Source organism: Lipotes vexillifer, unplaced genomic scaffold (assembly GCF_000442215.2).
Source record: "Lipotes vexillifer unplaced genomic scaffold, Lipotes_vexillifer_v1.1 scaffold640, whole genome shotgun sequence".
Taxonomy (NCBI): Eukaryota; Metazoa; Chordata; class Mammalia; order Artiodactyla; family Lipotidae; genus Lipotes; species Lipotes vexillifer.
In genome coordinates, this window is record NW_006773138.1 from 824839 (window position 1) to 844921 (window position 20083).

Consider the following 20083-nt stretch of genomic DNA (forward strand, 5'->3'; position numbering starts at 1 on the left):
AGAGCAGAAACAAAAGCCCAGAGACTGTTCCCGAGCTCACCAGGTGTGGGCACTGCTGACTTCATTTTTACAAAACCAAGCCAATCCATCCCTAGGTAAATTTTCATGGGCAACATGCCCCAGGCAGGAAGGCTGCATTTAATGCTGATTCACTGCAAGGTCTAGGGAAGTCCTTTCCGCTTCTCTGGGCCTCAACTTCCTCATCTGTCAAACGGGGGAATGGATGAGATGGTTGCTAAGGTCCCTTCAGTTCCATGAGTCTATGAAGTGTTTATTGCTATTGCTTTTCCTTCACTATCCTGACCTTCAGAGCTGCCAGCACCCGCCTGGAATGTGGTTCCTTCACTGTGGCCATGAATGGCACAAGGTAACCAAGAACTTGGCCTGTCTGCCAGCGCCATGGACAGACAGATGAGCCCTGGCAGTGGGAAGGGCAAAGGGAAGGGATAGAAATGCCATAGGTTTCCACTCTAATCAGGAGCAAGCTCCTCATCAGAGTGGATCCATGAGGGCCCAGGGGCCAAGGTCTGGATTACACAGGGCACCTGGCCTTCCAAGGCTTTGGGAGGCTGGGATCCCACCACCCTGCAGCTGCTTGGTAGGTCTGAGGTCAAAATCACCTTCTGAGGAAGTGCCAAGTCAGTTAACATCACTGTGCAAGTTAGAGGGTCCAGGCCCAGACAATTTGGCCAGAGACCTTACCAACCAAAGCCAGCAGGCAAGCGCCTCTCGACCCTCTTCCCTCTTCCTTTCCATAGTGCCCTCCCTCCCCCCACCCTCCCCCAAGTTCTCCCAAAGAAAGAATCTGGTTTTCCCAGGTTCTGATCTGGGGTATTATTAAGCTGCTATGAACACTCCTACCTAATCAGGTGGTTTTGTTCTTGGTCTGTTGCGATGGTTCTCAGAAGAGATTTCATTTGTGTCAGGACATGGTAATGTCTTAAACTAATCCTGCTTGAGGAAAATCAAAAAAGAAACAATCCCCCAGAGATGTGGCCTGCTCAACAGCTCTGAGTTCCTACCCTGGACCTGAGGATCACATCTCTCATGCTCTTCAAAGGAAATTGCGCCTTCAGCTGAACCACTGCAAGAGACCCCACTCTCTGACTGCTGCTAGACTAGGCTCCCGGGACCGGATTCTTAGGGAAGAAAAGAAGAGCAGAGAGGATGTGCCTGGTCAGGTAGGAGGAGGGCTAGAGCTGGAAGGGCAGTGGCTAAAAGGGGGACAGTGGGGAGAGGCAGGAGATTAGAAAAAGCAGCTTTTACAAAAACCGAAAATAAAAACCAAAACCGTTAAAGATGCATAAAGTGACCCTTGCACTTCCGTTGTCTCTTCTTGCAAATAGAGGTGGTGCTGCTAGGGAGCTGCTCCAGCACCTGTGTAAGACTTGAGTAGTTGCATACAATGTGTGACTCCAGATCTGGGGGAGGAAGGGGAAGGTCGTTAGTGACAGTGATATCCCTGAGGCCACTTCAGGAAGCTACTGGACCCCCTCCCCTCACGCTGGGAGCCCTAAATGGAGCCCTCTGTGCCTTCCCAGTGGAGCTGCCTGTTTCCTGTCCAGTGCCAAGAGCTCCTGGAGGAGGAGGGCGGGGGAGATGAGGAAGTAGGGCAGAGGATTTTCAAATCCCTGGAGCCCTGCAGTTCACTGGCACTGCCTCAGCAGCTGCGGAGGGCAGCAAGGAATCTGGTGGTGGAGATGGCCCAGGGTTTCTGCCTGGCCCCAGTCAGAGCCAACATCTGACTGCGGTAACAGTTCATTGGAAGAATGGGGCCCACAGGCAGAAGAAGCCTGAAGACTGTATGGTAAAGAGCACAGAATTTAGTACTAGAGGATTGGAGTTCAAGTCCCAGTTTTTACTGGTTAAGTGATGTTGAACTATGTATTTATCTGTAAAATAGAGCTAATGATCCTTATTTCACAGAGCTACTGTGAGGATCATGAGAGAGCATACGTTAAGTATCTAGAATATATATAAAGTGACAGCTATTACTAAGAGTGATATTACTAAACCTGGAGCAGGAAAGTAACTGGTAACTGTCACCTGCCCCTTGCTGACACCTGTGCTTCAGACCAAGACAGGGGCTTTGAAACAATTCTGTTTTGTCACCCTCCTACCTCTCCCACCCTGGGCCCCACTCACTTGGATGGGATGCAGGCTTTACCAGTGCGGGGGCACATAGCTGTACGCAGGGGTCCCTTGGGCCCTGTATGCTGGCATGGAGACAGGGTGTGCCCCAATTGCGGTGTGCTGGGGTGCAGTCAGCAGGGTACCTGAGCATCCAGAGAGAGAAGAGTAAACCTGATGAGGCCGTCCCAGAGCGCTGGGATGAAGAGGATGAAGCCACAGCCTTTCACACAGCTGCTGCCCACCCTTCCGCATCTTGCCAGGGGAAGCGTTCCTCATGCTCCAGGACAGTCACTCACTCATCTTCAGTGGCCTCCTTTCACCCTTCTTTGTATGCTACTCTCACTGCACCAACATCACACTGAGTGGTGATTGCTGGTTCACATCGTTGTGTTCCCACTAACCTAGTTGTTCCTACGGGTAGGGTTCTGGTCTGATCTATCAGTATTTGGTCCCCAGGACCCAACCAACAAGGCTGGCACCCAGCAGACATTCAATAGCTTGCTGACCTGATCTGCGGAGTGAGAGACCTCAACAACGCCTACATTAGGGGGCAGAATAAAATCCCAACTCCCACCTCCTGCCCACTCAACCCCTCATACTCTCTTCCCCCAGAAGGTGACCTAGCTGATTCTTTGAAAGTTGGGTCTCTAAAGGTTATTCAGAGCCCTCTTTTCTTCTCATGCCTTTCTTTTTAATGCCAGTTCATCCAAAGACTTCCCTAAACCTGCTCTTCCTCTGGCATCTCTCCCTGCCCCCATTGTCAAGGTTCCCGAAGGGCAGGGTTTCTGGAGTAAGCCAGAAACGGAGAAGGGGCCCTCTTGGACTCCTGCTTCTCCTAAGCCTCACAATTAATTATTGGACAGGTCCTTAAGCTCCTGCCTGCTAAATAACATTGCCCTATGCCCTCCTTTCTGGAACCCTGCTGCTACCAGAGTCCTAGCATCATCATGTCTCCTCTAAACCAGAGCTTCCCCCTGGCTAAGCCTGCCTCCACCTTGCAGCCAGAGAGAATGATTAAACCAAACTCCATCTCTCCTCTGCTTAAACCCCTTTCTATCTCCCCGTTACCTAAAGGTATTCAAGACTCTCCACCACTTTATCTCTGACAACTATTCCAGCCACACTTCCAACTCCATGCCCCTATTTCCTAAGTGATTTAGACCATTTCCATTCTGTGAATGTGCTTTACCCATGTTTTTTACCCCTGGACTGCCCTTCCCTTTTTCATCTCTCTGGTTAGCCTCTGTTCACCCTTTAAGGCCTAGCTCAATACGTCCTCCTTGGTGAAATCTTCCCCATCCCTGTGGACAGAGTTAGAGGGTCCTCCTCTGTGTTCCTAGAACCCCCAGGCATAGAATTCTTCACGCTTTGCTACAATCGATTCCATGACTGTGTTCTCCACTCTGTCATGAGTTCCTGGAGGAAGGGGATGGACACCAACACAGATGTTGCCCTTACCTGCTGACATCGCCATGGTGGTGCCGGCCACCATGCCCATGGCCACACCATTGGTCCTGGGAGCAGCGACAGGCGCCGGGTAGATGGCAGAGGGAATGCTGTTGGGCTGGACGACCGTGGTGTGGTGGATGACATGGGGCTGGGCAGCATACACCGGCTGTGTGTAGTAGGCTCCCTGGGGGAAAAAAGGCTGAGGTCACACAGGCTTCTGGAGAGGAGGGGAGCCTGTCCCAAACCCTAAGGGATGAGGTCAGAGAAGCTCTGGCCCAGGGACACAAGGTCTGGGGCTCTGCTTCTGTCTTCTATGTGGCTGTGGACAGTTCAGTGCTGGGCTCAGCTTCTGGTCTGAAAAATAAGGCTTGAACCCTGTCCTGCCTCGCTCCTAGGGCTGCTATGATGATCTACTATGTTTATCTTATTGCAATGTGCTGCTTCTTAGACTGTTTAAAATATAAAGGTAGGGGGCTTCCCTGGTGGCGCAGTGGTTGAGAGTCCGCCTGCCGATGCAGGGGACACGGGTTCGTGCCCCAGTCCGGGAAGATCCCACATGCCGCGGAGTGGCTGGGCCTGTGGGCCGTGGCCGCTGGGCCTGCGTGTCCGGAGCCTGTGGTCCGCAATGGGAGAGGCCACAGCGGTGAGAGGCCCGCGTACCGCAAAAAGAAAAAAATAAAAAATTTTTTTAAAAATAAATAAAGGTAGGGACCACGATCAGTGAGTGAAGAGGGCTGTGGACGAGGCTGGTGAACTTCAGAGCACTGTGCATGTGTACACATGAGGGATTACTGGTGGGAGTATCAGACTGGTGTGAATGCTGCCATTTTACATACTGGAAAAATGTCATAAATGCAGAGCACTTCCCCAAATGTCTCTTACTATCTATTTCCCTGTAGGCAAAAAAGGTTGAGGATGGAGACAATGGACTGAGGTGACATCCCACTGCCTGGATCACATGACTGCTTTGTGCTGTCACAGCCCACAGGTCTGCTGACCTTTGGGCAGAGTAGACAGGGCGTCCTGGATCATCTTAATCCAGAACTTCTCAAATGTTTTTGCTAAATAATAAGAGCCTCAGACTGTGGACTGAGGTAGACTGGGGGAGTATGTAGACTGCAAGGTTATTGTTTTAATGACACAACAGCGACAGCTCATCAGAGCCACGAACTCTCTTCTTCACCCCCCTCCAGCCCACCCAGGCTGGTGGCTCCTTTACCTGCAGAAGAAGTGGTCCCGGGCTTCTACATGTACCTACCTGGGCATACAGATTCTGCTGGGGGTAGGCACTTCTGATGGGATACATGGCCGTCTGATAGGGGTTGGGTGATGGGGAGTAGGGGGGCGGAGCAGTATTACTCTGGGTCGGTGGGACCTTGTATGGTGTCCCCGCAGTATATCCTGTACCAAGGCAATAAGAGAGACTTTCAATTAGTTGTCAGAACATCATCGCTGGAAGGCAGCAGGTCCCAGTCAACGACTCCCCAGACAAACATGGGCTGAATCCAGGCTGGAAACACAGATGAGAACAGACAGAGAACAGGGCTCCACCCAGAGAGCCCGGGCCCCAGAGGCAGCTCCCTCAGTGGCTGCATGTGTGGCATCTTTTATTTCTCTGTCTCAGGGCTCTGATCTATAAAATAAGAGGCTGGGACCAGATGATCTCTTAAGGGACCCTTGCAGCTCAAACAGTCTGGGACTCTGAGCCATGTGCCATGAGACAGGCAGGTGTGCATGGACGGGAGACCCACAACCTGCTCGCTCTATACTGCACTCTCTCTTCTCGCTTTTCTGTCTCCGTACTCAGCACCTCAGGGCATCCTCTGCTGCTGCTTCTGTCTTGCTTTCTCCTGTATTCTCTCTCTTTCTCCTTTTATCTCTCTCCCTTTTTGGACTGCCCTCCACCATGTTCCCCTTCTTCCCTGCCAAGTTTTAAGGTGGAAACCCCACTAAAAACCCCATTCAGAGACCCTCATCTTCTGGGATGCTGAAAAACTTTGCTCTACACAGCTGGCCTTTCCTCCCCTCCTGGGGTTTGGGGGAGGGCCACCACTGTCTGAAAGACTGAAGTCAAGGATCAAAAAGGTTCACATCGACCTGGAACCCAGGCCATGTGGGGTCAGCAGGGTGGACTAAAGCTGGGGTAGGGGCTGAGAAGTCAGGCCCCAGGAAGTTCACAATCAGCCATTCAAACAAATTGTGCTGCCTTTGAATTTTCTGGAAAAGAGAGTCAGATCCTAAGTTTGCAGGAAAAACCTGAAACATGAATCACTCAGGAACAAGACTGTGTTTTTAGAGAATCACAAAATAGAATGATTCTTTGGAACCCAAGTGATCATCAAGTAGCCCCCACTCTCTTACTCTGTACTAGGGGATCCTGGGGTTCAGAAAGAGCAAGTCTTTTTAGGAACACCACCTTCTTTCTGAGTTGAAGGGACAGTGCCAAGGGATCCTGGCTTTGGATGTCCAATGGGGTGCTGCTGGGGCTTCTTCCCTGTCCCCGTCCTGGCTTGGTCTGGCTGACACATCACTGAACCTCTCTTGGCCTCAGGTCCTTCTCCTACAAGATGCTCACCAAGGACCCTTTCAGTAACATGGGGCTGTTTTTACAAGAAGGGACTGGGGCCAGAGTGAAAAGGGTGCTTTACTGGAAGAGAAGAGGTCCAGGCTTCAGGCCAGGATTTCCTCCAATTTGCTGTGACTACTGGCAAGTCTCTGGGCCTTAGTTTCCTATTTTGTAAAATTAGAAGGCTAAGAATGAAGATCTCTTCCTGAACTAAAATCCCATTTTTCTGAAGACCCTGGGTCTCTTCTACCCTAACCCCAAGTTAAAGCAAGCTGCCACACAGTCACAAATCTCTCTCAAGTCACACCACAGCTTTGGCATGGTGACCCCCTGCCCCTGATGAGGTACTCAGAAGGGTATGAGAGCTGTTATTTAGTCACCACCCAAGGCACCACCGAAAAGCTGTCCTGCCCTCTCCCCTGGAATCATGTCATTTATCTTTCCACCTGCAGACCCATAGTTTGTTCCATGAGAAACCAAAGAAGCTGATTTTGTGGTCAAATATGCTTGGGAAATAAGTAGCAATGGGGCTGGAAAAATACATTAATGAGAAGGTAGCACTGATAAGAACTAGAAACTAACTGGAGGTGGAGGTACGAGTCAGTTGAGGAAAAAGTCTAGAGCAGGTTCCTCCAAGTTTCTAGATTGTGCAGCTAATCGTGAAATGTCACAGGAGGAGAAACAGATACTGTGGGGAAGACAGGGAGTCTAGGTTTGCAGACATCTAGAAGGAGCTATTTGAGGTGTACTTCACCTTGGAGACACAGTTTACTTGTCTGTAAAACAAAGGGGATTCTCAAGATGGGCGTGTCCCAAGAGTATACAATGAACTATGATGCCAAGGGATCCTGTTATTTTGCCACCCCCCCCAAAAAAAGGACAAGGAGAAGGTGGGAGGGAAGGGGTAAGAGGGGGAGGAGGAGGAGAAATATAAGAGAGAAAATAGGTTTTATTCCATGACACTGAGAAGTTTTAAAATGATAGGATGAACTGTGAATCTCCAAGACAGGGATAGGCAGGAGACTATTTCCAAATTTGTTTTACCACAGGATCTTTTATTCATCCTTTTCACATTTAAAACATGCAAAGTACAATTTTTTGTCTGTGACTGTAGCTTATTTTGGTAAATCAAGTTTTACTGTAACACAGCCATGCCCATTCATTTACATACTGACTATGGCTGCTTTACTGGTAGAATGGTAGTTATGGCAGAGATCATAAGGTCCCAAAAGCCTAAGATATTTATTATCTGGCCTTTACAGGAAAAGCCTGCTAACTCCTAATTTAAAGGAATAAAACAGGTTATGGGGCGTCCTGCCAGAGTGGAGAGCACCTCTCTTCCATGCAGGAGGGCAGGACACCCCTGAATCCTAAGATGCCTGTCTCTGAAAGCTACATAGCACAGGGTTGTGATTATGAGTAGTCTGGAGCCAGACTGACTGCCTGGGTCCAAACCCCAGCCCTCCTACTTAACAGCTGTAGAATACATCTGTCTCCTCATCTATAAAATGGGGATAATAATAGCACTTACTTCATAGGGTTACTGTGATGAATACATTAACTAATAAGTACAAAGCCCTTAAAAGAATGCCTGACACATTAAAAGCAGTTCATAAAAGTTAGCTATTATTCTTTTCTCTTTCACTGTATAGAGAGATAGTAAGCTTCCTGTTCTAGGGGGTATACAAGCAGAGATTAGTCTGAAAGATGACAGTACATAGGAGGTTAAACTATTATGACTTAATATGGTGTGATCTAGCTTGGAACACAGACTCCAGGATTCTAAGATTCTAAAATTTGATGGTTTAAAATGCCATGATTTTAAGATTCTTTAAAGATAACAGGCCAACAGTGCTGGTGACTTTCCTTTATGCTGCCAGAGAATGTGTGCTAAAGTTTTATCCTCTGAGGAAGCCTGCACTAACCCTCTCTGTCACAAGGACAACTATCTTACGAAGTGTTGAGATTATCCCTCTGAGGAAAATCAAAAGGTTCCAAGAGACTGCAGTAGAATTTGGTTTCCACATCCAAGAATAACCTTGTCTACAAATGTATCCTTTCTTCATGTTATGAAATGAGACACACACAAACTCAAAATACAAATCAGTAGCCAAAACACACTGGGTGGCCGAAAAGATGATGCTGGAGAAGAAGGCCTTGCCTATTTGTCCAGACAGGCTGAGAAGGGAGAAGCAGAACTGCAGAGCTAGAAAAGACCTTAGAGATCATCAAGACCAACGCAAACGTTTCACAGATGGGACGCGAGCAAGTGAGCGAAGGCTCACGAGGACCCAGGACTCAGTGTTCCCTCCTCTGACTACAGTGGTCCCAGTCCTGGGCTCTGTCAGTGATTCAGGTCAATTCTTCTCTCAAGGAATACCTTCACTGGACTAAATAATATCAGAGGACCTTTCTAGTGCTGATATTCTACGTTCTGAGTATTTCAGTGGAACTTCTATTAGAAAATCATTGCAGAGGACATTCCACAACTGACTGATGGTCCTGTCCATACCCTTGAGGATCACTGGAAATTCCCCTGGGGCTGTAGCCTGGGCTACCTTGGGTATCACAAAATTCAACGTTTATTACTTTATGCACCTAAGTTTAAAAAAAAAAAAAAGCCACTGGATTTGATGCAAACAAAAATGAAACAAAAGCAAGTCAAAACAGAAACTCACTGATTTTGCTCAAATGAACTTAGATTCAACTCACTCACTCAGGGCCTGGGTCTCCTGAAAAGAGTTCTACCTCCGTCTGAAGGTTACAGAATTAGGACTTTGGAATGCTATACCTTAAGGACATTAGAGACTTGAATTCAATCCTCTCCAATTCAGATGAAGAACCTAGAGCCCAGGGGAGAATCAACTTTCCCAAAACTGCACAGCAAATCAGTGCGGGGCTGGGCCCAGAGTTCAGGGCTTACCATGCCCTGGCAGAGCTCCTTTCTGAAATTATACGTCTCTGTAGTCCAATCTTGGACATTTGGTATATTGGCCTTTGTGTCTTCATTTCATTAAAGGCAATATTGTGAGAGGAAAAAGGAATTTGATCACTAGCAGTTCCAGCCCTGACTTATGAAAGAGGCTTTGTTTATGGTACCCTATTCTTTCTCTCAGGTTGCTAACCATAATTTTAGACTCCATCAAATAGGGTAATAAAGAGAGTGTGTACATTAGCAAGATAAAACTTTTTCAGCCCTCTCTTCAATCCTGCACTGTCATAAATCTTTTTCAGTTGTACAGCCCCTACCACCTTCAAACACATTGATCCTCACATTAAGGATGCCTTTTAGACTGATCGGTTTATTGACTATCAGATTTATATGTCTGGACAAAGCTCTATGTATGATTCTTGGCTTGACCCCCCAGTCTCCTTGCTGGCAGCTGAACAAGAGTGCTGAATAAGTAGGAGGGAGACCTAACTACAAACAGGCTTAGCAAGTGTTAGTGAAATTACATTGAATTTGTCAAAGTGCCCTGAGTTTTCTGAGGTATTAAGAGCCACAAAATCTGTGTGCTGGGAGGAACTCTGGTGGGACATGGGAGGACCAGTCAATCCCACCTCTATTTACGGATTATAAGAAAGAGAGCACATCTTGGTCCTTTCCAGGGACTGTGATAGCCTGTTAGAGGACAGTGGGATATAGCTACTGGACTTTTCAGTGGAACTTTAGGAAGATGTCAACATAGTGGAAGGCAAGGCCTTCTAATACTCAGACTTTCTCATTGTGGAAAGGGTTGCTTCTGGAGGGAATGAATACTCCATACCTAGAGATGTGTGAACAAAGGCTAGTTGGCCAACTACTGGTCTGGGCAGCTAGAGAGGAGGCCCCTGAAACAGTGGAGGATATTGGGTATACAGCACCAAGGTGATAGAATCAGGTGCCTAATAGCTAGAGAGAACCTTAAAGATGACCTAGTCCAACCCACTCGTGTTACATTTGGAAAAAACAAGGTCCAAAGCACAGACATGAATTATCCAAGGTTACACAGAACCAAGTCTAGAATCCAGCTCTTTTGGTCCTCCACTCCAGGCTTCTTTCTGCTACACTACAGCAGGTTTGTCTATATGCATCTACCTCCATATGTGCAGATATAAGACAGAATATGCATGTATATGCCCATTTACATATATAATATCATAGGTACCTGGAAAAATTCCCTACTGCTATCACCCCTCTCTTAAATAAGAGTAAAATTAATCTCAAGAAAAAAAGTCAGTAATAGAAACTTAACTTGGGTGATACACTTTTCTAGTCGTGCTGCTTACCAGTTGGATGGCATTGGGCATATTACCTTTCTGAGCCTCAGCTTTCAAACTGGAATAAAAATCCACCCAAATAGGACTATAGTGTAGATTAAATGAGAGGGTGATCATGAAAGCATATTCTGCAAAAGGTGAGAGTTATGTTGTATAAACATAAGTTGATGAAGGGGCAATGAGAGCTAAGGAGAAAATAACATTTTAAAGAGGGGCAATGAGAGCTAAGGAGAAAATAACATTTTAAAGAAAAATTTAAAATACAATGTATTCTTCTAATTTACTTACTTAATAGACTAGCAACTTCACTGAACCCCAGACCATCGGGCCTAGTCTGCAACATCCCTCCGAGGGCCTGTGCAGCCCTTGCTGGCACAACTTAAGAGACTGGCACTCACCACATCCAAAGCCAGCCACTCCTCTTTTGGACAACTGCAACAAGGCACGAAGCTTTTCGTCATACAGAGTCAAAATGCCACTCAGTCATTTCTAAACACTGGTCCTCATTTTACCCAGTGGAGCCATTTTGTGTTAAAAATCAGATGTGAAGGTGAAACCAACAGTCACTCTACTAAGCCTCAAGTGAAGTGACCAATCTGACAGGCCAGATCGTTTCCGACCTTCACGAGGACTTCCTGCACATACCTTGCTCTCACAGTGTAGCCTCCACGAGGGCAGTGTTTCTCAAGCAGGGGGCAATTTTGCCCCTGGGGATATGCACAGGACAGCCCCCCCCAACCAAGAATTATCTGCTCCCCATGTCCACAGTGCTGAGGTTGAAAAACCCTGTGCTAGCTGGAGGAACCCCCTCTGTCCAAAAGTCCACAAGACTTTAAAGTGTCCTCTGTCCTTCCCTTGAAATGCAGTAACAGTCCTTCCCTCATCAAACTCATTGGCCAGGTGAGTACTTCCTTCTCTCTCCTTTACTGCTTTGTGTCTCCTCAAAGCAGGGTGTGTTATCAAAGAGGATGACTGTTCTATATGAGGAGGACCAATTTTTTGGTGGGTAGGAGAGAGAACCTCTTAAAACAGTGTCCTATAAATGTCAGTTTTAAAAGTTCCCTTTCCTTTCTTCCTAAGAGACAAATCAGTCCCAACCAAGGGGAACAAGGAAAGGAGGAGACAGGCTGTATTTACTGAAAGCCGCAGAGGATGCTTGGTAAGTTCGGTTCTCGGTCCCGGTGTCCACTGGGAGGTGGAAGGTGCCTTCAGTGCCACAGGAAGACGAGTTCTGTGGCCAGGCCTGTTTCATCAGCAGAGTTGCTTAAGGGAAGACACAAGAATGGCATTAGGCAGAAATAAGAAGTGGGCACCACCAATCACAGACACAAAAGCAAGGATCTTGAGCTGGACGGAAACATATAACCCAAGGGGCCCTGTTCAGACACACAGGATGGTTCAGCTTTCTGAGATGGGTGAGTGGTTGGGAGGAGTGCTGAAGTGACCTTCTAAACGATTTGAAACTGAGGAGACCTAAGCTTATACTAAGTAGGGGAGTCAGGATTTTCTACCCACTACCAAACCCATGAAAATGCTTATGAATACTGCCTTCTATTGCCTGACATTCTAGCCTAAGACTCTGGGATACTCCTTAGCCACCTGCTCGTTAACGTGTAGCAACTCGGAGCCTTTGACTATGTACTGGGCCAGATCAACTGAGTACCCCTTTTTATGCCTGAAATCTCATCTGGAGGTGTATTTAACAAATTGTTTTCAAAGAGCGACCCCAAAATACTAATAACCACATGACATGAACCTTGCTGGACTGCCATCTCCTCTAAAGGGACTGAGCTTTGGTGGCTTACAAGGCAAGGCTGTCCAGCGGGACACTACCTGCAAACCTCTTCTCCTGTAGACCTAGCCAGGGCCAGACAAACCTCTTGCACCTTTTATGTCTCCTGCTGAGGTGCTACTGGTGCTGCACCTGAGATATCGCCTCATGAATTAAGAGATGATCTTTTGGGCCACTAAGAAAGCAAATGTCAAACTTGGGGTAGGTGTGAAATAGAGATGAGGCTCAGTTTGAAAGAAATCTGCAGAGACTTCCCAGGCTGACTCAAAGCTCAGCTTGAGAAATTTGAAGGATGATGTTTCCTATGGAATAGAAGTGGGAAGTGACACAAAAAACTTACCTTCATGTGTCCTGTAGGGAAGGAGAGAGGAATTAGGGTTTCAAAGGGGGTGGGGGGGGGATTGCCTAACATTTTAGGTATCTCCCTTGATATATTTTCAAACAACAGAGGGAAAGAAAAAAATTTTTTTTTTTTTTGGCCACACTGTGCGGCTTTTGGGATCCAAGTTCCCCGACCAGGGATTGAACACGGGCCCTTGGCAGTGAAAGCGGGGAGTCCTAACCACAGGACAGCCAGGGAATTCCCGAGGAGAAATATTCTTGACCCAAATTTCTACTTGTGGCTGAAAAATGATTTTAACAGTATCTTTTCCACTCAGATGAGGTCTTGGGAGACATGGATATGGGGTGTTTTAAAGTATATTAGTATTGGCAACAGTTGGATATACGTGAAACATTTTAACAAGGGGCTAGGTAAGACAGGGTGGTATGAGAAGCAAGTTTGCCTATACCCTCTCATTCCATCAGGACAAGGATAATCCACCTCCAGAGAGATCTCCATAAACTCCTCTGCCTGTCCAGGTAACAGGAAATGCCCCTGGTTCCTTCAGTCATGGAAGTACTGGGGTCAGAGGAGGAGGTCAAAGACTCTACTGTTTTTGCTGAACCAAGGACAGAAGTATAGCTGTTCTGGGCTGACTCTGCGCTTGCATCAATGGCCCGCAATATATACAGCGGATGCTGAGAAATGAGAAGGAAATCATGGGCAGGGAAGTGACACTAAAAGGAGAATTCTGGTAGAAGAAAATGGAGATCCAGCAGAATTCCAATCCAGAGTCCAGGGCCTTTGCTGGACATTACAACATGACTCTGCAGACAACACAGGAGGAGGGCAGTCAATTTAAACAATTATCATGGGTTTCTTTTCCTGGGGGGCAGGGATGGGTGGAGTGGTGGGAATTAATAAAGGACCCAATTAGTGTTGAAAAATCTTATGATAGCTCCAGATTTAGAATCTGCCACTGCACGTGGCTGGAAAGCCCTGGCCACCTAAAACAACTCCCTAAAAAGTGAAATATGTAGCTCTGAGAAGTCAGATAGAACAAGCCCAGGCCCTCAAGACCCCACAGGAATCCACGAGGGAGCAGGAGGCCTAAATTTGGCTGCTGAGAATTTGGAGGACCTGCTCTGGTCCAGTTTTTAACCCAAGTGGTGCATCTTTACCATAATTTTAATCATAAGCCAAAAGTCTGACATTAGCCTAAAGGACTGTGTGACAATTAAAGTAAGTAAATCAAAATTAACCAAAGAGTGACTGAGGCCTACACTGCACTCAGCACTGAGGGGAGCGCCACGGTGGACAGGAACACACGTGGGTCATGGTCACCGCACACCAGGTATTTATGGTCTAGCTGGGGATGCAACACAGCCACACGCCAACCAGAGAGTGAACAAGACAGCATTACACACAGTAAAACAATGTTCCAGATTAACCAGGAAAGAAGCAAGTGCGACTGTGCCTTTGATTATGTGTTTCCCAACTGAGCAAGTGAGCTAACCTATACATGTTCCTGAAGAAGTGGGTATTTTCTTCAGGTTTCATTATAAAGAAAACAAATACTAATATTTTCTATATTTTTCTGTATATATGAATACATAATAATTTAAATAACTGGATAAATATGAAGACTGAAAACAAAAAACAACAAATAACAGCTGTCGACTTGACTTCCTCATTAGTTAGTTATACGCCCATATACAATTCTAAAGAAACCCATTCTGCTGCTGGTAGTGATTCAGACCTCAGCTGTGGGATGAAGACAATCCAACTGAAGCTTTTAGAGGCATGGTAATAGAGGATGCTGCTCTGACAGGTATGCCTGTTCTTGGGTGCCATGAAAGGTACCAACTCCTAGAAACGGTCTATATTTTGAATAAATACAAGTGTATATACGTCAAATATTATTGAGCTGTACGTTTGAGACTACGTACTTTTGCACTTTATGTAGTACTATATATGTACTATTCCTCAATTTAAAAAAAGAGAGAGAGAGAACCCATGGCAGTGAAGGGCCACGGCCCAGTCACAGCATGTGGCCCACGTCCAAGTGCTGGGTTGTTCACATCCCTGGACACGGGGCCCTCACGCCCTCTGACACTTGAACAATCTGTTAAGCACACTTACAAGGAGGAGAGGCAGCAAGGGACCATCATCCTGAACAATGTAGTAAGTCAGGAAATCTGAGTTCTAGCCTGGGCTGTGCCACTTATTAGCTGTGGGACCTTGGGCAAGTCACTATACCTTTCTAAACTTCAGGTCTGTTGTCTCATAAAATGGCAATAATAACCACTCGTTGATTGCTTCATAGTATTGATTGTGAGGATCAAAAATCAAGTGTCAGCCAGTCTTACAGTTTCTAATTCTGGTGTCTGTCTACTCTTCCATCCCCACAGGTGTGGACAGCTCCAATGGAAGCTCTCATCACCTCTTACCTGAATTACTGCAACTGCTTCCTCACTGTTCTGTTTGTTTTTAAACCTGCCAACTCCAATCTCCAAGCTGCAGTCAGAGTGATATTTCTAAGACCTAAACCTAATCACAAAAACTTCTTTCTTAAAAACATTCCATGGTTCTCCATTACCTAACTCCTTGTGTGGCACTCAAGGCCCCTCGTGATCTAGTCCTATGACCTCTCTAGACTCACTGTTCTCACTCTCAAACCCTACATGACAGCCACACAAACTGTTCACCATTCCCAGACTATGCCAAGAAGCATCACTTCTCTGTATTTTTGCTCACACTGCTCACTCTTCCTGGTATGTCCTTCCCCAAATACCACCTGGTAGACATTTATTAATCCATCAACCAGGAGCTGAAGACTCACCTCTACTATGAGGTCCTTTCTTTTCCCCACTTCTTGATCACAGCCCCCTCATGTATCCCACTTGGTTCACTATCCCAGTTCCTGTGATTCTTAGAAGCCCCTGTACTTGCTAGTTTGTCCATCTCCCACGCTAAACTTTGAGCTCCTTGAAAACAGGAACCCTGTCTTACTGAACTTTGTATCTTCAAAGGGCCAGCTTAGGGTCTGGGACAGAACATTTTGTGAAGAGAAGAGCTCCATACATACACTTTAGTATTTCTATTTCAGATGCTATAACAGGAGAGGTGAGGAGGCAGGAGAGCTTCTCTCACTTCATATGGAGTCTTCTGTTCAAGTTTATATATCCTGAGGCAAACAAACACGACTCCTCATGAACAATAAGAGAAACGGGTCTGTGACTAACAAAATTGAAAGAATAAGATTATAAGAGGGCAACCTGTTAGCATTTAAAGGGACCTCAGAGATCATCTGGAATAAAACACTTTATCTATGGCCTGGAGACATTAGCAAATTGCCCAAGATCACGCAGCCCACAGCAGCAGCAAGAAGAGATTTTCACAGCTCATCTCCTAAAAGATGTGCCACACACAAATTCAATTTTCAACATCCAAATAATTCAAGGTTAAAAGTTGAGAAAGTGTGCAGAGACTTTACGAAAACATTGTCCTGAGCAGCCCAGGTGAGGGTGGTGAAAGCAGCAAGTCCCTCCTATGGTCCCTTCCTGTCTATGACAAAAAAGGACCTAGTCAAGTTACACTGCTGGGACCCTCACAGGTGCCCAGGAGTTCCCGTGGTGCCTTGGGCCTGGAGTCCACACTGCCCAGAGAATCCAGCTCTGGTCCCTGGCTTATTAGCATACTTGACCCTCACCTCTCACCATCCAGGAAAATGCCCCCCAAATGAGCCAGAGCTCAAGATCTGGGCTAAGGGAATAGATTGTATCTAAAGTTAACCAGGTCTTCAAACATGTGAGACTGCCAATGGAGATGGAAAATCTGATTGTGGGGCAGACTGGTGTTTTGCATTCTTACAGGCATAATCCAGGTACTCCTCCACAGGGGATGCCATAAAGCCAACAGAGGAGCCATAGAGACCCAGGAATTTTTGTTCATTTGTTTGTTTGAATTCAGCAGCCATGTGAGGGTAAAGGTTTCCGACCTAGGTCAGATGGGACCCCAGAGGTGAGGAAGGGGAGAGACGCCTTTTAGTGCCATGATCCTGCTGCCCTAGGGGACGGTTCGTGTGTGTCTCCAACCCATGATTTTGCACCATCAGACATGTTCCTGCATGCTTCAGGAACTGCTGCTGAGCCACCTGGGGGAGCCCAAGCCTAGGGGATGGGATTTGGGGAGGGAAGGAGAGGGGATCTACTGTTGTTACGAGATAACACATTCATAGGCCATAATACAGATGAGGAAAATAGCTCTCCTACCATAAGCTGAATGCAGGAACTGAAACTCTGTTGGATAGAAATGTTAGTTGAAATTACCACTAAGAATCTGTGCAAAGTAGTACATATTGCAGTTACAAAAACAAACTTTGTCTTAAAAAAGCAGTTTCCCCCAGGCTACGCAAGAAACAGTGACACAGAGGGTGCAAAGTACCTCTACCCTGGAGAGGGTGACAGACTTGCCATCCAGGAAAGCCCATTCATTGAGGAAGGGTATGTCCTTGGATGCCATGACATCCTCCAGGAAGCTGACCCAGAAGCTGCCTGGAAGTATGTAAGTCCAAGTTCCTGCTCTTTGCTTGTCCATGCTAAGAATAAATTTCAAGTCTCCCAAGCATTGCAAAGGGACTTCACACATGACAGAGGCTTTACGTGCTAGAGGAGGTAAAGGTTCAGGGACAAAACCAATCATCTTTGGCCTCTGAAGAGCTCTGTTTAAAGTCCTAGAGGGCCAGGACCAATGCAGAGGCACTTAATTCCCTGAGACCTCTGGGAGAGCGTGGTGCTGTACAAGGGGCACAGACTGTGGGCAGACAGCTTGGCTTTGAATCTGAGCTCCACTGCTTTTTAGCTGTGCAACTTTGGACATGTTATTTAACCTCTCTGAGCAAAACTGAAGGCAAGAAGATCTAACTCACAAGATTACGGAAAAAAAATTAAGATTTGTGACAAGACTTGCATAGTGTCTGGAACATGGCAGGTGTTCAGAAAACTCAAATTCCTTTTCCCTCCCCTTCCCCAGGTTCATCATATGCAAAATGGAAGTAACTGTACTTTACAATGCTGCTATGGAATCAAGTGAGACAACAGATGACAATGACTGATAAAGAGATTTTTTTTGTGAGGAGGTATTTCATTTTTATCTATATTAGTTATCCTGTTTATCCTTTCCCTTCATTTTCAAGTCAGATTACCATTAATATGACCCATCTTTTGGTCTCCAGATTTTGAAAACAAGTCTCTATTGGCTCTGCCTTCTGCGGGGCCAAACAGTTCTTATGTAAGATCCCTGAAGTCACTAAGAGCTTCAAGTACCCACATTGCTTTCAGAACCAATGAAGGAGTGAAATATTTCCCTGCATCCTGGATAGAGGACATCTTTGGGTATTTAGAGCTGCTAAAAATAGCTCTTTCTGAAGCAACTTCTTGGTCTTCTTGAAAAAGCTGAGAGGAATTTAAACCTGAGAGCCTGGCTCCTTTGCAGGCTTCTATCCCACAGGCATCTCTCAGCATCACAAACAGCCAGCTCTGGAAGGAAGCTGAGAGTACGTACACTGTCCTCTCTGACCTTGAGTCAGCTCCTCCACTGCAGTCAGGAGACCTGGTAAAAGCAGAGGCCAGCCTCCCAACATATGACACGGACCAGTTGTGTGTATGTGTAACTCCAAAGGGAAAAGGATCTGCCCAAAGTCACACCAAAATCAGTAGCAGAGTTAGTGCTATAACTCCAGTCTTCCAACTCCCAGTTTGGGGCTTTCTGACACAATGTGCTAATACCACCCTGTCTAGTGGACTGTGTGAGAAAATGGTCTGGGTTGGTTTAGTCACAGCTTAGAAATATGTTGACTTTTCAAAAGTAAAATTGGGGAAAATCAAGTTAGACGTGGGTTGATATTTTGTGTGCTTTAAAATTAAAACTTAATCAGTACTTTACACAGGCCAGGAGCTTTCCAATCTCTCCCTTCCCCATGTCCCCACAATCTCAGGCTCTTCCTGTCTGCTCTCCCTTTCCTCTCTAATCTGACTGCTCTAGTCTAACACCTCAATTTCTCTCTAGCCGACTGCAACTATAATGTTGTGGTTAAGAATGCATGCAGGGGGCTTCTCTGGTGGCGCAGTGGTTAAGAATCCGCCTGCCAATGAAGGGGACACGGGTTCAAGCCCTGGTCCGGGAAGATCCCACATGCCGTGGATCAACTAAGCCCGTGAGCCACAACTACTGAGCCTGTCTGTGCTCTAGAGGCCATGAGACACAACTACTGAAGCCCGCGCGCCTAGAGCCCACGCTCCGCAACAAGAGAAGCCACCGCAATGGGAAGCCCGCACACTGCAATGAAGAGTAGCCCCCGCTCACTGCAACTAGAGAAAGCCCGCGCACAGCAATGAAGACCCAACACAGCCAAAAATAAAAATAAATTAAATTTTAAAAAAAAGACCCAATGTAGCCAAAAATAAATAAATAAATAATAAAAAAGAATGCATGCAGGGACTTCCCTGTTGGCGAAGTGGTTAAGAATCCACCTGCTGATGCAGGGGACACAGGTTCGATACCTGGTCCGGGAAGATCCCACATGCCATGGAGCAACTAAGCCCATGCACCACAACTACTGAGCCCACGCGCCACAACTACTGTAGCCTGCACACCTAGAGCCCGTGCTCCACAATTAGAGAAGCCACCGCAATGAGAAGCACGTGCATGGCAACAAAGAGTAGCCCCCGCTCGCCACAACTAGATAAAGCTTGTGCAGCAATGAAGACCCAAAGCAGCCCAAAATAAATAAGATATAAATAAATTATTTTAAAAAGTCACAATTGCCAAATAAAACAAATGGTATTAAAAAAAATAATTACTAAACAAGAAAATGAGGGTATTATCATGACATTCAAGGCCTTTCCAAATCTGGCCCTTGCACATCTGTAGTCCAGATTCATCTATTACACCGCCACCCCAGAGCCTATGCTTCAACCATTCTCACTACTTCAAGGTTCTTCAGTGTCATTCCTCACACCTCCATGTCTTTGCCCAGGCTCTACTCTGCCTAGAATGCCCAACTCTTCCTTTATATGTTTAAAAGAATGCCTCTTAACAGCAACAACAAAAAAACAACCAAACAAACAAAAAAGAATGCCTCTTACTTCTCCCTCAAGTCTCCACTGCTAGGTCCTCTGTGAAGCCTCCCCTACACCCTCAACCCCAGGCAGAGGTTGTTCCCTCCTCCACTTCCTCTCCTCTTGTACGTATTCCTTTTACCATATTCATCACACTGTACAGCCACGAATTTGTTCACACGTCAGCTTCCAAATGGACTGTAAGCTACTTCAGGCAAAGACAGCATCCTTCCTTTTTTCTATTCTAGTGGGGAGGACATTCAGCAAATAAATACTTGTTGAGTAAATGAAGAGGAACTTACATAAAACCATCTACAACCATGAGGTAGGTGTAGCACATTTCTCAGAGAGGTGAGGTAACTTGTCTAAGGACTCACAACTAGTGAGTTGAGTAATCAGGATTCAAACCCAGAACTTACTAACTGCAGAGCCCACACTCT

General features: G+C 46.4%; 1 protein-coding gene across 3 annotated transcripts in view; it reads right to left on the reverse strand.

The window, feature by feature from the left end:
• Nucleotides 1–639: 639 nt before the first annotated feature.
• The window catches only part of FAM168A (family with sequence similarity 168 member A), a 207357-nt gene continuing 187913 nt past the window's right edge, over nucleotides 640–20083 (reverse strand). The window contains exons 4-8 of one of the 3 annotated variants that reach the window (XM_007448076.1): nucleotides 11546–11671; nucleotides 4841–4983; nucleotides 3592–3766; nucleotides 2146–2276; nucleotides 640–1421 (exon numbers count right to left, since the gene is read on the reverse strand). In XM_007448076.1, the coding sequence (XP_007448138.1) occupies nucleotides 2164–2276; nucleotides 3592–3766; nucleotides 4841–4983; nucleotides 11546–11671 (557 nt within the window). In that variant the 3' untranslated portion in view covers nucleotides 640–1421; nucleotides 2146–2163. Of the gene's footprint in view, nucleotides 1422–2145; nucleotides 2277–3591; nucleotides 3767–4840; nucleotides 4984–11545; nucleotides 11672–16796; nucleotides 16824–20083 lie in introns of those variants that run through there. The other 2 variants (XM_007448077.1, XM_007448078.1) reach the window with 2 other exon arrangements.